This window comes from Rhinolophus sinicus, chromosome 14, assembly GCF_057876585.1.
Source record: "Rhinolophus sinicus isolate RSI-liver-muscle chromosome 14, RSI-T2T, whole genome shotgun sequence".
In the NCBI taxonomy this organism is placed as follows: domain Eukaryota; kingdom Metazoa; phylum Chordata; class Mammalia; order Chiroptera; family Rhinolophidae; genus Rhinolophus; species Rhinolophus sinicus.
In genome coordinates, this window is record NC_142514.1 from 12,614,603 (window position 1) to 12,631,791 (window position 17,189).

The 17,189-nt window shown below is 51.1% G+C and overlaps 1 protein-coding gene across 2 annotated transcripts in view; it reads right to left on the bottom strand.

Annotated features, from left to right (window-relative positions):
* Nucleotides 1–2,164: 2,164 nt before the first annotated feature.
* The window catches only part of IFFO2 (intermediate filament family orphan 2), a 48,147-nt gene continuing 33,122 nt past the window's right edge, over nt 2,165–17,189 (bottom strand). Inside the window, exons 3-9 of one of the 2 annotated variants that reach the window (XM_088790255.1) lie at nt 16,222–16,317; nt 14,885–15,025; nt 13,368–13,507; nt 9,457–9,577; nt 9,225–9,317; nt 7,943–8,073; nt 2,165–6,509 (exon numbers count right to left, since the gene is read on the bottom strand). In XM_088790255.1, the coding sequence (XP_088646381.1) occupies nt 6,404–6,509; nt 7,943–8,073; nt 9,225–9,317; nt 9,457–9,577; nt 13,368–13,507; nt 14,885–15,025; nt 16,222–16,317 (828 nt within the window). In that variant the 3' untranslated portion in view covers nt 2,165–6,403. The remainder of the gene's footprint in view (nt 6,510–7,942; nt 8,074–9,224; nt 9,318–9,456; nt 9,578–13,367; nt 13,508–14,884; nt 15,026–16,221; nt 16,318–17,189) is intronic. The other variant, XM_088790256.1, reaches the window with a different exon arrangement.

Consider the following 17,189-nt stretch of genomic DNA (forward strand, 5'->3'; position numbering starts at 1 on the left):
GTGTAGAGGGGCGTAGGGACAGCTGGTCTGTGCGTCTAGGTGGGGAAGTTGTGTTGCCAGCACCTGTAAGGCAGTCACCACGCTTGTCTATTCCTGAAAGTCAAGGCGACATTAATCCCCGCGCAGGGCCCTACGTCCCTGCGTGGTACTCCACACGCGAGTGGGGAACGAAGTCCCGGCGCACAGGTTCAGATAGAGGGAGTGACGCAGCTTTATTTGGGAACCAATGTCCCTCCAGAGGCCAATGCTCTGGTAAGCACAGAAGGTTATACAGAATAGAATAGAATTTAATAACGAACTAAGTCCCAGAGTCTATTGAGGTGGTGAAGGTCCCAGGTCCCCGAGAGATGACTGGGCCCACGACAGGTCTGAGGGAAGCTGGTATTGCAAGGAAGAACTTCACAGCTCGCACCTCTTAGAGCAGGAGTGTCCAAACTTTTTTCAACATTTTTTACTAAGGGCCATATGCGGTAAAATACACAAACAGCCGGGCCACTCACTCGAGGTGAAGTACGTATTGCCTCACCTGGTTTATTTAAGTAAACTAAATGTATTTTTGGAATTTGCTGCGGGCCAATTAAAAATGGATTGTGGGCCGCAATTGGCCGCAGTTTGGACACCCCTGTCTTAGAGGATCTTAGTCGGAGTGCCCAGTGGACCACTGATGACATTGCTCTGGAGTTCTGCTTTTATCCGCTTTTCCTTGGACTTGTTTACTTTTTAGGTGAGAACCAGGAGTTGTTTACCTCTTAGGTGAACGTGTTTATCACTCAATTTTGTTATGCTCAGTTTCACACAAAAACATAAACATGTTTACTTTCACTTTACTCTTACCAGTCTCACATGTGTGCGGCCATAGTCCTGTCCCTACTGTAAACAACTTGTTTTGCACACCTCAATCCAACATATACATTTTATATGCTCTATACAAGCTGTCACAGCCAGACCATGTGGACATCCCTTGGCCTTTGGCTGTCAGACTCTGGTTCACTTCAGGGCCACACGGCGTCCAGCCCCCTGCCTCATCCCCGAAGGCTGCAGCCCCAGGGATGAGCCTGTAGTCCCTGCCGCCAGCCCACGGGCCAGGACCCAGCCACCTTCCACCTCCGGGCCTGGCACCGAGATAAATCAGCCTGATTCCTTGCAGATTGCAGAACATGCTCAGGTTTTCCTTAAAAGCCTTTGGCCACGGAACCAATTGGCTTCAGTGCTTTTTTCCCCCCGGATCAAAATTTCAGTTTTCTCTTGGAGAAGTTTGGTGAAAGCTTGAATGTTATTTAAAACTCGGATTCTGAAGAATTCCTGGTGACTAGGTCTTTGGGATCCAATCTATTCCTAAAGTTATAGCTTTTCTTACACTGTCTTCTAATTTATCTGTTTATATTTCCTCCAGCAGCGTGAATCAAGCACGTGGTTAGGCGAGTTCCAGTGCTGATTGTGGTTCCTCTCTATGATGCTGGCAAAATACGTAACTTCCCTGGGTCTCAGTTTCCCTGTCTATAAAGTGGGGGTAATAATACCTACCTTAGAATGCCCTGATTATCTCATGCTACTACTTTTCCTCCAGAAGGTCACACCCTTTAAGACATTTCTGGGAATAGTAACAAAAAGTGGGGAGTGGGAAGTGGGAAGAAGAAACTACACTAAACATGAGTCTTGGAGATGGCAAAAAGCAAATTGGAATTGGTGGTCGCTGTTTGTTTCTCTTCATCCTTGAAGAAAACCCTGGGGGGGGGGGGCAGGGGAGGTAGTTCATATGGGGCAATGGCTCCCTGAATTTGGCCATTAAAAAAAAAACTGGAACATTGGACAATGTCAAATCCAGAGCCTAGGAGTTGGCCTCTCCTGGGCACTGAGAAGCCCTTTAAGAAATGGGGGTTTTGTGATTAATAGCACCTCAATTCCAAACCAGGTTATGCCAATTACTCAGCTTGTGATGCCTCTAGTTCTCTCTTCCCCTTTGGTAAAATGTGTATTATAAATCCTGCTTTATCCACTTTTAAAGATTTTGTTGTGGGACACAAATGTAACAGGTGATGTGAAATTGCCCTATTTTATCACTGGCTAATTTGTTTTCCTGTTTATATGGTGCTCAGTCCTCTTGCCCCCCCACCCCCATCAACACTTTATCTGAGATTAAAAAACAAAACAAAAACGCCATCAATTCTAAGACATTTCACTTTATTTAAAAGAAGCCAATATACAGGATATAAAGGGCATGATATTTACAACAGTACAGTAAACAGGTTGGTTTCTGGTAGGATCAGTAGTCTTTCAATGAGTATAAAGCCCCCCTTTCCTTTGACGCTAGACCCAGCTGGCAGACAAACAGCAACAGTGGGGTGGGATGGGGCTATAGGATAGAAAGTCTCCCTGGACGGGACTAAAAATCAGGTAGATGCTAAAATGTCCACAAAGGGGTCTTGGAGTGTTGGGGGGAGGTGACTCTGTCTTATTTCCTTGAGGGCTTAACAGCAGGAATAGTGCGAGTTTTGCCCAAGACTAACACACAGCCCACCCTGAGCCTGAAAAACTTCCACCCATGGAAAATTCCCTTTCAGAGAGAATTTGCCTTTATCTATACCCACTGGCTGCCTCCAGACTCCCCACTCTAGGGGACTGCCCTTCTAGAACCAGAGCTTGGAGTCTCAAGGTCGATGCCGCAGGTCTGAGGAAGCCTCCGGCACCCTAGTCCCTCATCCAGCACCCTGGAGGAGCATATCAAGGTTGGCAGCCCAAGCAGTAGGCACAGCCAGAACTGGGCTATGCGTATTTCATGACATTTCCACTCCTGCTCCAGCTGCCTAACAACCCAAGTAAGCTGTGTGGTCCCTGGACCGACAGTCCCATTGCCAAACACAGCTAACTTGGAAATGGAGCTTGGCAGACCAGAATTCCAGTAACTAATCAGAGCCCACCCTCTGAAGCAGAGCTTGTCCCCTTTTCCCTCCCCCCACCCACCTCCATTCTGAATTCACCACTGCCCACCCACTCCCACAAGTGCCCCCCCCCCAAGACTTCCAAGGACCCAGGAGCTAGGGGATCAGGGAACAGGGACATGGGGTGAAGTGGAGCCTACACTCTTGTGAAGCCACTCCAGGGTGTGCATGAGTAGGCGGTGAGAACAGGGAGACAGGGTGAGGGGTACCGATTGTATTAACTCCAGCAGCAACATGCATCGCGTCCACAGAAAAATGCTGGGCTACTACAACTGTCTACCCTAGATTAAAAAACTTTTCCTTTCATAAAAATAGATGAGAGTCTCTTGCTTTATAAATAGATTACATTTAGCTTAAGTTACACCTTATATTATCCCCTACCCCACACCCTCTCCGCCATCCCAAGCTCACGGGGTCTGATTCTCCCTAAGTCATCGGAGCTGCACCCACAGAATTAAGTCTGAGATGGACGGGCCCTTCAGAGACCGCAAGACACATCGCCATAAGAAAACAAAATGAGTTTACTTGCCGATAATTTTTTTTCCTGTTCAGAGCCTCAGAGGAGTGTGTGTGTGTGTGTGTGTGTGTGTGTGTGTGTGTGTGTGTGTATTCCACAACCAGGGAACCAAAGGGAAGCACCTCTCCCTGTCCCTCCCCAATCCTCTCTTTTTATAAAACCCCCCAAAACAGGAGAGTGAGAGAAGGCAGCACAGGAAGCCCATCTGAGAGTAATGTAAAATACCAATGTCAATATGACACTGGGCTTAGAAATAGAAAATCCAAATTAAGTATTTACAGTTTTACAAAGGATGGGCCAGTGTCCCATCTGGACCTGGGGCTGCTGCAGCGAGCATTGGGGTCTTTCTTGGCAAGCTGTGGGCTCGTGGCAAGGGGACAGGCAAAGCCCACCAGCAACTAACTCAGTAAAGAACTTGGTGGGGAGGGAGGCGGCCAGGCCAAGATCCAGGACCCTGCCCAGGAAGCAGGTTGACCACACCCTTGCTGCTCCCCCACCCCTCACCATCCATCTGCCCCAAATCCTTGCTCCCCAGGGGAGAGCAGCCATTGAAAACCAGCAGGAAGGAAACTTTCAGCCAGTGTCTGTCTCTGGCTCCTGCCATTTCCATACCCCTTGGGACAAATTCAGAGTATTCTAGTCTGCAGAGACAAAGGTCCTATGTATACAAGGGGGAAAGCAAAAATAATAACACTGGACCCAATCGCCACAATCACCTTAGTTACCCTCACTGTCTCATCTCTAAAGGTAGGTCTGTCACCCTCCTACGACCTTGAGGGACAACTGGGGTCTGGCTTCTACTCTACCTGCCTGACCACACCATTCGATGCCTTCCTCAGTCCTGGACAGTCGAGGCCTTTGAGGGCGGCCATCTTCCCACCCTCCTGGAAACGGAAAATCCTTTTAGCAGCTGAGGTCCAAGCCCAACTGGCTCTGATAACCTTTGGTTAAAATAAAACTAAACTAAGACAATAATAACAATAACAATCAGGTATGTTTGAACCCTGTAACCTTTAGAACAATGGTCAGTAAGGAGGAGGGGAAGGGGCTGTCTCTTCTCCGAAGCCATCGTTCCTCCTGGTACCTGCCAAGGGATTGTGTAGCTAATAAGAGATGCTGGGAATGGAAGCCTCTCTGCCAGAATGCCACCGGGAACAGTAGGAGGTCCGCCCCCCCCCCAACAACAACAACAACAAAAAGAAAAACACGATGAAGACCACCACGTTCTGATAAATAAAAATAACATACTAACATACACTCTTTTTTTCTCTCTCTACATATATATGAATATTATATACAATGGTTATAAGACGGCAGAAGACGTGGGGGAAACAGAAGAGAACGAAGGCTCTTAAAGGTGGTTGGTACCCTGGGGGCCACATCCTACTCAAAGCCAGAGCCCCTCCTCTGCCTCCAGACACAAGCAGTGAGTGGAGAGGAATTCTGGTCCTTGGGTGCAAGTTTGCTCCTTTGACCACCAGGGGGAGCTGCGGGACCAACAAAAGCAAAAATCAGCACTCATACCCAGAGGAGTGGGTGAATGAAAATGAAAAAAAAAACACAAAAAAAATAACCCGCATGGTCAGCTGACTCCAAGCTGAGATTCGGCAGGTGGCCTAAAGAGTGCCCTTCAACCCAGGCCCACTCAAGTCTTGGAGAGATACTGGCTTGATTAATTACGCAACTAGTCCAACGAGTCAAGTATGGAAAGAAGCTTACATATGTCCACGAGCAAAACAAGGATGGTTCTCACTTGAGTGCCTATTCCCACCACCTCCAATCTGCCAGCAGCCCTCATCGCCTCCCTCCTCTTCCCTTTCTAATGCCTGCCAGTGGCCAAACACTGGGCGACTGGGGCACAGTGGAGAACGAAGACGGCGGCAGGTGGGTCTAACCCAGCTCCATTGTGGAAGGGGTGATACCAGGCCTGGTTCCCTTCCGACTTTCTCACAGAGAAATTACAGATCTATAACCCCTTAGAGTTGGCTGGAAATAGAGGGAAAATCATCAAGTCATCAGGGCAATAAAAGATTCCCCCAAAACCCACAGACGTCCCAAGCAAGCGGTCAGGTGGTCAACGGCCTTGCAGGTCCCCACCTCCTTACTGACCTTTACCGGACGCCCTCCCGAGTCAGTGCTCACCCTGAGAGGCTGCAAGAGCTTTGGGCTCCCAGCTCCAAGGGAAAACCATGAGTCTGGGAGAGGGCCTACCTTCCACAGCAGATAAGGCAAGCTGCTTTTTGTTTGTTTTGTTTTTTGCATAGTAGTTTAAACACAGTGAGGCTCTGCCTTCCCCCACAGTGCCTTGTCCCTCTGCTTTGCCACTGGATCCAAAAAGAAAATAAAAATTTGTCTTCCCTCCCCCCTTCCACCTTTTCTTTTTAGGTAAGCAGAAAAAAAACACCTGGGAGGTCCTCACCCAGGTCTGGGAAGGTTGCAGAAGCAAACAGGCCATCCTGGGCAGAGGGGTATGACCCTAAGCCAGACTCAGTCATCATTGGCTGGCAGAGGAGGTGAGGGCATAGCTCATGGCCAATCAGAGGAGCAGGTGGGAGGGTGGAAAAAAACACATTAAACCATGCCCAGGGCCCCACTCTCACCTTAAGAGTTTTGTATAAAAACACCTGCTAGGAATAATTCTTTGGAGCTCAAAGTGGCTCAGCTTAAGGGAAAAGGCACAGTTAACACTGCATCATCCGGACAGAAGTCTGCATTTGTAATGTGGAGAACAATAGAAATTGAGAGCACCATTCCTTGGGTGGGTGGATGGAGAAGGGGCACTGGTTGGTGGTGGGTGGAAGGAAGCAGCGGTCCCTTGGAGCCTCCAGAGAAGGGAGGGCAGAGGAAGTTGGTGTGGTGAGGACGGAGCCCCACTCCGAGGAGCTTTCCTGGCCCCATGGGGAGAAGGGTGCAGAGGCCTGACCACCAGGCATGGGGGCCTCAGTCATCAGCTGACCATGGGTTCCACATCTGCCTCCCGTTCAAACTCATCCTGGGTCTCATCTGTACTTCCTGAGTCACTGCTGGCCACAGAGCTGGGGGACGGTGAATTCCTGGAAGGCGCAAGAGAGGAGGGGATGGTCAGAGGGCAACCTGAGGACCCCAGAGGGATTCAAGGAGCGGAAAGGGCTCAGCAGCCACTCCACTCCTGTAAGATCTAACTTCAGAGGGAGATCCTGCCCTGAGACCCTGCCCTTACTCTGCTTTCCTTAGAAACCCTTTAGCTCACAAGTCAAATGTGGCTCTCGAGACTTCTTGGGAACCCCTGCACCAGCCTCTAATTGCTCTGGGTGCTGAAAGCCCCTTGGGAGCAGAGACCATGGATCGAGTTTGGTTCTTACCCTCCAATTACCTAATACAGATCTGGTGCTCAGTAAACCACAATTAACTCAGAGCTCAAAAGGAGGCCATACTGGAGAGTAGATAATAGCACTAGGTTCAAATGCTGGTTCTATCACTGATGAGGTGGGCGGCCTTGGACAAACTATTCAACCTGCCTAAGTACTGGCTCCTCCATCAGAACAACGGAGATAATGACAGTGGGTTCTGGAGGATTCCGTGACCTAAAGGTAGGACACGCTGAGCCTAGGGTCCTATACGCAGCTTCCCACAGAACTGCCTCTCTCTCCCTTACAGCCTGAATCACCGCCTGCAGGTATATACTCATAATGAGAGAAATAATTATAATTAACATTTATTTATGTTTTGTGCCAAGTATTTTACATGTATTATCCCATTTTATTATTAGTATGTTTGTCTCCCTAATGAGGCTGCATGTTCCTTAAAGGCAGGGGCTCTGTCTTTGTTTTGGTGTCCCCCAGCAAATAAAAGGGGGACGTCAGTCTCCTGAAGCACATCAGTCTCCTGGGGACAGACCCTGGGTTGGAAGATGGGAAAGGAAGTGGAATTGCTTCCTATGCACAAATGTGAGCCCATCAGGCATGGGGGAGAGGAGTGCCCTGCCCATCTCCTCTACTCCCCAGTGCAGCAGCAAGTGGGGCATACGTTCATGAGGGCAGGAGCTGTCACTGTATCCCCATGACCTCGCACACAGGCCTCTGATAAGCAGCTGTTAAGTCAGTGGGGGTAGGGAGTTACGTGAGATTAGATAGGTAAGTTAGCTAGCACATACCGTGTTCCCCGAAAATAAGACCTAGTCGGACCATCAGCTCTAATGTGTCATATGGAGCAAACATTAATATATATAAGACCGGGTATTATATTATATTATACCCAGTCTTACATTAAAATAAGACCAGGTCTTATATTAATTTTTGCTCCAAAACACGCATTAGAGCTGATGGTCTGGCTAGGTCTTATTTTTGGGGAAACACGGTAGTAGGTAGGTGACTAATATTCATTGGATGGATGGACAGACGGACACATGGGCGGGCCAGATGAAACAGGCCAGACTTGTAAGTTGCAGCCCCACAAATTCCCCACAAGAACCCAACTGTTAATCCCCAGGGAGGACAGGGCCGAGTACCTGTCTGCAGAGCCTTTGATGAGCCGGCGGCAGGTCTCCATCTGCACGTCCAGGCCACGCTTCATGCTGCACATCTCCATGTACTCGTGCAAGTGTCGGTTCATGTCACTCTTGGCTGTGGCCAGCTCCAGCTGCGGAGAACCAACATGCATTAAGGGTGAGGCCAAGTCATCCTCAGAGTAAAACCCTCAGCAGGTCCCTCCTCACGTCCTCAGTGGTGGCAGCATTGAGGCCATCCCTGGACACCACGTCCTTAGGACCCTGCCTCGGCCTCTGCTCTCTGCATACTGGTCCATGGCCCCTAGAAATGCTTTGGTGAAAGGAGAACCGTTGCTTAGCAACCACTAGGGCAGCCTTCCCTGATGAACCCCACCAGTTCTGCCAACTCCACCCTGCCCAGCATCTCTGCCCTCCTTTCTATGAACCTGATTACAAAAGCCCTCATGTCTCTCATGTTTCTGACCCTTCTCCTCTACCAAATGATACGTCTCCCTAGGGAGGGTGTACTTGTAAAGGGTTTCCTCAGTGCTAGCATCCCTTGATGGCACTTAAATGTCAGCTCTTGTTACTCTGGGATCACCATCTCAGTTGAATAACGCAAAAACAAAACAAAACAAAAACAGGATGGGTGAGAAAGGTGAAGGGATTAGGAAACACAAATTGGTAGTCACAAAACAATGATGGGGAATAGAGTCAATAATGTTGTAAAACTGTGTATGGTGTCGGATGGGTACTAGACTTATGGGGGATCGCTTCTTAAATCATATAAATGCCTAGCCACTGTGCTCTACACCTGAAACTAATGTAAAATAATATTGAATGTCAATTATAATTAAAAAAAAATACACACACACACAGTCACGGGATGTAAAGTACAGCATAGGGAATATAGTCAATGGTACTGTAAAAGCTATGTACGGTGTCAGAGGGGTAGTAGACTTGTTGGGGTTATCATTTTGTGAGAGGTGTAAATGTCTAATCATTATGTTGTTTTGTACACCTGAAACTGATAATAAAAAGGAAAAAATAACAAAACAAAACAAAAAACCCTCTGGGGCAGACAGGGATCACCACCCCCATTTTACAGATCAGGAAACTGAGGCCCTATGAGGGGTTATGACTTGCCCAGCACCAGGCAGGGAATCAGTAGGCCGCCTGACTCCCAAGTCTGTGCCTGCCCCAGTCTAGCAGCCCCTTCCCACGTGGCCACTTAGCCACTGGTGATCTCAACCACGTGACCTCAGTGAGTTTCACTGGAGGGCTGCACAGCCCGAGCCCTCACCTCGATCTGGCCTATCGTTTCCTGGTACTCTTTGTCTCTTGTCTTGAAGAAGGATTCTGTCTCATGGATCAGGTTGCCCAAGTTTTCCTCTTGCTGGGGAAAAAGAACAAAGGGGACAATGTAACTGGGTGGTGGGGGCGGCAGGAAAAGAACAGGGACGAGAGACAGTTGAAAGGAGGTATCCCCAAACCCCTACCTCCTGCCGCCTGGGGAAGCCAACCCTGGGGCTCACCTCGCCCTGAAGGTCAATGGATGGATTGCAATTGGTGAAGTCCTCCCAGAGCAGTAGTGTGTCTTCATTCTCTTCCCACGTCAGGCTGTCACAATCATCATCAAAGTCAAAAGTCTCCCGCCTATGGGGGTGACACAGGAGAGCATGACTGAACAGGAGCCAGGCTCCAGGGGTCGGGATGGGGAGAGAAAGTGGCATTGACCCAACAGGTATGCTCCTACAATGCAGCCCTCCAAAAAGACAGGGGTGGTGACAAAGGGGACATGCGCCTTATACTTGGAGTTTAACTCTTTTAAAATGTAGAATGTGTTTACATACTCTTTATACAATTGGAAAATGTATGTTTTTTACGATGCCAGGCTTTATCTTTAATGGAGACTAAAGGTATTTTCCTCCCAAGTCCAATCGTGTAACGTTTTCATTCATTTAACAGCTATCTCTTGAGACCCGAATTTGCACGAGGTGATTTATATAATCTCCACAACTCAGAAAGGTTCGTTTTATTATTCCCATTTTATAGATGAGGAAATTGCAGCTCAGAAAGAAGAATTCCCTTGTCCAAAATCAAACTGCTAAGCTGTAACAGACCCTGGAGCTGAAAGCCAGCTCTTTCCGTTTCCTATAGCTTTTCCCTCGCCATCAAAACATCACCAAGTGCCCATAATGGGCTGGGCACAGACTGGCCACTAAGCACATACTAAAATGCAATTCATTCCATCCTCACAACAATCCTATGAGGCAAGCATGATTATCATTCCCATTGTACAGGTGAGGAAACTGAGGCTCAGAGGGATTAGATGGGCTAGAACAATACATTCTGGGAATTGGGTTTGAATTAAAAGCCTGGGTGACTTTAGAGCTTCCCTATTTACTAGAACTTTAAATAGGGTGACGGACCATATGGGTTTGCCTGGGACTGAGGGGTTTCTGGAGATGCACGGTTATCCCAACTGGAAGGGACCTTAAAAATCATTCAGCGCAACATGCTCATTATTCAGATGGGAAGGCTGGTTGGTGTCTGCAGTAAGTTTAATCACTTGACCCGGTGAGTCAGCCAGAAAGGAAGATTTGTGTCCCAAGCTCCAGATTCCCACCCCAGGGCTCTCCACACTGCCTACAATCCCTCCCTCAACTCCTTCCGGGATCTTCCCAACCTTCCCACAATGGTCCAGGCTGGGGGGGGGGGGTGTCACTGGGCAGGGCCCAAGAAGAAAGAATTTCTGGTAAAAAGCTGACTAGCACGCCCCCTGGAGCCAGGTTGCTGCCAAAATGTAGTCCCTGCCGGAGCCTGTAGGTGGCTCTGTGAGTCCAGGGAGCAGAGCCGGGGGCAAGAGCTGCAGGAGGAGGCGCCACCAGCCTGAGCTAGCTCCAGATGAGTCCCTGGGGTCGACCGGCAGGGCATCACAAACTCGACTGCTGATTTCACTTCCTTTCAGAGTCTGGGATCTGAACCCCAGCTGAGGAATGGGAAGCCAGAAAAGACAGGAAGATGAACCAGAAAAACGGCTCGGAAAAGGCACCTCCCCCCTCCTTCCCCACAGATCTTGAGGGCGGGGCTGAGGAGGAGGGCGGGGCTGAGGAGGGGGCGGGGCTGAGGAGGAGGGCTGGCCGCAGTACAGAGAAAGTAACAAATTCTTCCCCCTCTCCTTGGTCTGAAGCCCAAGCAACCGATTTTGATCAAAACAAAACAGCCTGACACGGGTGCATTATTCAAACACTTCAGTAGAACTGGCTTGGGTCTCAGCCCATAGCTATCGGAGATGTCTACGGCAGGGGCCTAGGCCCCACCTAGGGTGGGGTCAGCATGGCCTAGGCTAGAACTAACTGCAAGTGTGGAGGGGTGATCAGATTACTTTTTTAACTTAGGCAACTTTCCACCCACCTGATCAATCTAATTGGACACTGAATCCAGTTCAGACCTGTCAACACTTCAGGTGCCTGTTTCTGCAGCATTGGAACCGTTTGGTACACACAGGAACACTGCTGGTGGAGCCCCAGGACTCTGCTTTGGGGTCTGTCCCTTTCAGCTCACCCATTCCTGGGCAGCGTAATGATTCCCTGGTGTCTTTATGAAAACGGTGACCATGAGTTCTTTAATTCAATGAAATGAGCCTGGGTCTGTGGGGCATACAATCCAGCCTTAGGCTCAGGAATGCCCAGAGCACATTTGGAAAATATAGACCCAACCAAGGGTTCTCTTCCAACGCCCCTCTTGTCAGCAAAAGATGGAGAGTGTGAGATTTGGGGGCAGGATGTTGAAAGAGGAATCAAGAGTCTAGGAGTCTCTGGGTCACCCTCAAATAGCACCCCCCCAAAACACAGCCCCATCTCAGTTCTGTTTCAGGGGAGCGGCAAGTACAGGGAAGTGTGGAGCAAACCCAGTTCCAACGTTCCTTACTGGGCTCAGCTGCAGTGAGACCAGGGAAGGGATGGTGAAGAGAAGGCAGAGGGTCATGTCTTTTAAGCATGACGACAACTGGCCGGGGACAAAGCACTGGACTGAGAGTCGGGAGTCAGGCTGTGTCCCAGCTCCTTGCACACCCCTCTCTGAGCCTCAGTTTCCCCATCTGTACCGGAAGGGGTTGGGAGAGTGATCTTTGGACTCTGTAATGGTAAGCTAGCCCCAGAGCTTTGCAGGGAGTGGAAGGAGAGTCCCATGCCCCTTACTTTTGAAACGAGTACAATGGCAGAGGAATCTGCTAAGAGGAGCATGCCCTCTCAGGAGGGGTTCTGGGAGGTTTTATGCCGGCCATCCGAGCCAATAGTTCAAACCTAGCCCTGTTGTTGGAAACCCAGGACCCAGGGGGAGACATGACAGGTCAGAAAGCTTTGCTCAGCCCTGAGACTCTGATGCAGGGGAAGGGTAAATTGGGGGTGGGGGTGGAGTCCTGGGGAAAAACTGAGTTCTCAGAGCTCAGGTGCCCAACTTCAAGGGACTCCAGAGAGAGCAGACAGGGACAGGCCACTGGGGAAGGAGGAAAGGTGACGCCAGAGACCCAGTCCCAGCCCTGTCCTTTGACTCCAGGCCCCTAGGCAGTCCTCAGGGGCACCTCTCCCCTTCCTTACCTCACTTGAGAGTACTGTATGGATGAGAGTGAGAGCTGGATCAGGGCTGAGAACATGGACCTGGACAGACCAAAGCCACAAAGCATCCCTGCCCCAGACGACGATACACAGTGAGCTTCGGGGAAAGCAGCTCTCGGGGGGGAAGGGGGCGAAGGGAGCAGGTTCTGATTGGTAGCACTTGCCAATTTCCCACTGGCAAATTTTAAACTACTAATGTGCCATCACTGAACTTGGAGTGGACAGAGGTGCACACTCAGCTTTCACAAGCTGGTGCCAGCCTACCACTGACCACATCCAGCCCAGACTCTGCCACTAACTCAGGCAGCATCTCAAAGTGAGAGCACACAGGCAGACAGGCTACCTCTAAATTCCAGCTCTGCCACCTATTAGCGGAGGGGTCTTGGTCAAGTCGCTTCCTTTCTCTGAGTCTCAGTTTCCTCATCTACAAAAGGGGAGTGATAACCCCACCTCCTGGGTTGATGGTCTGGAGTCAATGAAATCGTGTTTGTAAAGCATCCTACAGAGGGTGCTTGGCCAGTGGTGGCCCTAGTGTGTGGCTCAGCTCAACATCCCACCACAAGGAAAATTAGGGGCAGTGGGTCTAAGGCTCGGTCAGGACTCCCACATAAATACGACCACCACTACCATTTGGCCTTTTCTGAAAATGTGAAACTCCCCAAATTATAAATGTTAAAAATGCATCCAGATTTGTTCAGAATACCATGCTGGCCAGACAAAACACATGTGGGGGCTACATTCAGCGCAGGCCATCAGTTTGTCACCCCTGCCCTAGTGATCTGAGGAAATGAGGTGGAATCCCCAGCTGGGGCAGCGGGAATACTCACAGCTGGTTAAACATGCGTTTCATCTCGTCGGTGATGTTCATGGAACCGACCTCGTCATCTGAGAACCGGTTCACCTCCCCGTCCTGCTCCGAGATGTCATCGTCCGAAGTCACCTTACGCTCTTTCTTTTTGGGAACCACCTGACCCGGAAAGGAAGAGGTCAAGATAAGTAGGATGCTCTGCTGGGATGGAGGGTAGCAGTGGGCTGGGAAGGGAGCCGGCATCCCACGGGATAGATGGAGCGTGGCTGGGGCCAGGCCCGGCTGGGAAAGATGCACAGGTCCTCTAAGAAGCAGGCAATGTTAGCAGGAAGCGTGAGGTGGGAAGACATGCAGGGTGGAGGACACAGACACCCTGGACCCTTCCCTGCCCAGTGGATGGGCTGGCTCAGCTCACCCCTTCACCAGAGAAGCAGCCCCAACATTTGGGGAGAGGAGCAGGCCAGACTGGAACGCAGTCACCTGGGATGTCTCAGAGCCAGCCAGAGAGACGGAGAAGCCCTCAGGGAGGCCCGCATGGCCCCATGCCTCCCGGAGCCCTCCTGCTTACATGCAAAGGCAACAGGCAGGCGGCCCCAGGTTCACCAAGTTTCCTCCACTCCAAGCAGACAAGACATGAGCAAACCAAACCAAACCAAAGTGGAAATGGTCTCCCCTGCTTTCCAGCAGAGGGGCAGTGAGAAGGCCCGGATGTGGACAGAGAGCCCAGGGAAGCCCAGATCTCACCCCACTACACATCCAAAGTCACACACTTACAGCAACAATACACCGTACTGCCCTGGGCTCAAGCAAAAGCCAAACCACAAACCAGACTCAAGAAGCAGGCTTCGGAGAACGACGTGTGCCCTTCAGGCAGCTGGACTAGCCCCCAAACCCTCCCTGGAGGACAGCTGCCAGTGAACCCATTGCCTTCTCTCAGAACACACAGTTGTTTGTTGAGGGGGGCGGGGAGGGGGGGAGCCTGAGAGCCTCTCCAGTGGGAATGAAAAATAGAGGCCAACTGCTCCTCCTCGGAATGCGGAGACTCATCTGCTAGGGCTCAGGCCAGTTCACCCAGTGGTCCCACAGCCTGGCCAGGCCTCCTCAACCGTGGCAACAGCGCCCAGTCTGACAGCCAGAGGAAGAGGCAGGAAGCGGGGCTGGCGTGGGCTGGTAGACAACGCCCTGAAGGGTCAGGAGACCTGAGTTCTAGTCCCAGCTCTGCCATTTCCTTCCTTGAGCCTGTTACATCACTTCCCCCACCCGCCCCCGGAGGGAGTGGTCTCCTCAGCCATTGGATGAAGCAATCAGCCTTGATGATGGAGTGGGAGGAGCCTATGAGTCCACGCGTCCCTGATTCTATGTTCTCCTGATGGGGCTGGAGGGTCGGGTACATGCTAGCTCTGGAGGGAGGGGAAGCGAGTGGGTGGGATGTGAGGGAAATAGGGGCTAGCCAGGCGGGGTTGAGGCCAGGGCTCTCTGGGAGGGTGGCAGTGGCAGGTGGGAGTGGTGGCTGGTGAGCAGGGTGGCCCTAGTCACCTGGAAGATCTTGGACACGTCTTCCGAGTTCCGCTGCTGTGCGACATCGCACAGCTTGGCCGTGATATCGATTCGGCGGCAGATGTCCATGTCCACCTTCATGGCCTTTTCTTGGATCTTTGTGTCCAGGTCTGTCATGGGCTGCAGGGAGGACAGCAGGGGTTACGTGAGCGAGGGATGGAGCAAGCATGGGAATGGGGAGCGCTCAAGGCTCCTGCTGGGCAGAGGTGGGAGACCCGTAGGTGGCAGGTGGGAGGCCCCAGCGTCCAAGGGGGGCCTTGAGCTTTTCCTGGGCATGAAGGGTTGGACCAGGGCTGCTCAGGTTGGGGCAGGGGTAGAGGGGCTGTGGGAACTACAGGCTCTGGCGCCGAGTGGACAATGTGAGACCGTGTTTGCCAGTCTCCCTAAGGGCTGGAAGACATCTTCTCAGCACACACAGTGTCAGTGTCTGTTTTGTTAGAGCAAGGAAAAAGAAAGACAGCTCCCACTGTTGAAAGACTTCCATTCTTTCTCACCCGGCGTTCCCCACCTGTCCCCCACACACAAGTGCATGCCAAGGTGTCTCTCTCTCTCTCTCTCTCTCTCTCTCTCTCTCTTCAGGATTCTTCCCACAGCTGACAGTGGGGGCTGCCCAGGACAAGGGGTGTCCCCCTGGACCTCAGTGAGGGGAAGCCAGGAAGCCTCCACCTGGAGCCCCCGGAGGCTTCTTCCTGCTACACCCAGCTTCACGCCCCTCAGGAGAGAAGCCACACCAGGCTGAGTCACCCATGATCAGTCTTTTTCCCTCTGGCGGCTTGAAGGTGGCAGGAAACCTGGGTCTCCAGCAGAAAGGAGTCCTTGGCTGCTAACAGCTCTCCCCTCCCACGGTTACTTAGAAGGGCTCTGATCGTCAAAAGGATGCACATACCGGCCTTCCCCAACTTTACAAAGCACCCCTGCTGAAGGCCGCTGGCCTGGGGAGCCTCTTAGGCTGGCACAGGGCCTCCCTGAACCTGTACCCAGACACCAAGGCCCATGGCCACCACCCGGCCTCATCATGGCGAGCTGGGGAGTCGGAGCCAACACACGCAAACCATCAGACGAGCCCAGGGGAGGGCAGGATGGGTTAAGCAGCAGATTAATGCATCTCTACTCAGACCAAGGGAAGCGGAAGTGGGGAGGGGGCAGGAGGAGGGCGCCTGGTCTCCGATGCATCTGTCATCCTCACGGGTCAAACGCAGCCAGCCAGGACTCTAACTAGAAGCCGAGCTCTGGAGCCTCGGAGTGAAGGAAGCATTTTGCATGATGGGTGTGGGGGGAGGTCACGACTCCTGGGGGCGGAGGCCGGTGGCACTTACATCACTCATGAGCCCCTTAAACACCACCAGCTCGGCCTTGAGCCGTTCGATCTTCTCATTCATCTCCTCCTGGATGGCTTCAGCCTCCTGTGCCGCCTATGGGGACGGAGATGGGGAAGGGTTTAGGGGGTGCCAAGTACCTTGAGGGGTAGGAGGGACTTGACGCCTGGGTCCAATCAGGCTGGGTGACTGAGTGCTAGGGAAGGGGTGCCAACGACCTCGGCCCAGCCTGGCTACCCACCGCCCAGCTTAAAACACTTCTCAAAGGAATATTTACTGCATGGAAAAACTCCACGGCAGATATTAGAAGGAAATGAACAGGTTGATGTCATAGGTGATCCCAATAGGATAAAATATTAGGTCGGTTCATGTGAAATTGCCAGTATTTGACTATCTCTAACCTCCAAAATGGCATCACGTGTGTCAACCTAATTGCACGTACACATACAGAGTATGTGTGTGCTTGCACAGAAACGACCGGAAGACCACACGCCAATTTGTCAACGGTGGAGGGGCAGAACTGAAAGAAAGTATTGTTTTCTTCTCTGCACTTCTCTAAACTTTCCAAATATTTGACCATAAACATGTTATGTTGGTAAAATAAAAAGCACTTTTGTTATAAAAATGGGGGATGTTCATCCTTTTCCTTCTATATATTGACATTATTTTAATCTGTCTCTGTCATAGAAAAGCAATGCTTTAAATATCAGAAAGTGGTTTTTAAAAAAAATGTTTGAAAGAGCTTTCTATGCCTTCTCATGGGGTTGCAATTCTTGTGCCCATTTGACTGAAAGGAAAAGAGAGGCCAAGAAGGTGAAGTTTATTGCCCAGGGTACCCAGCAGGCGGGTGAGGAGCAGGGCCCAGAACACAGAGCTACCGAGGCAGAACAGCAAAGAAAGGTCCTCACGCCCACCGTGGAGAGCCCACTGGGGCTGAGAGCCTGCCAGGTGACTTGCCCACTGCCTTC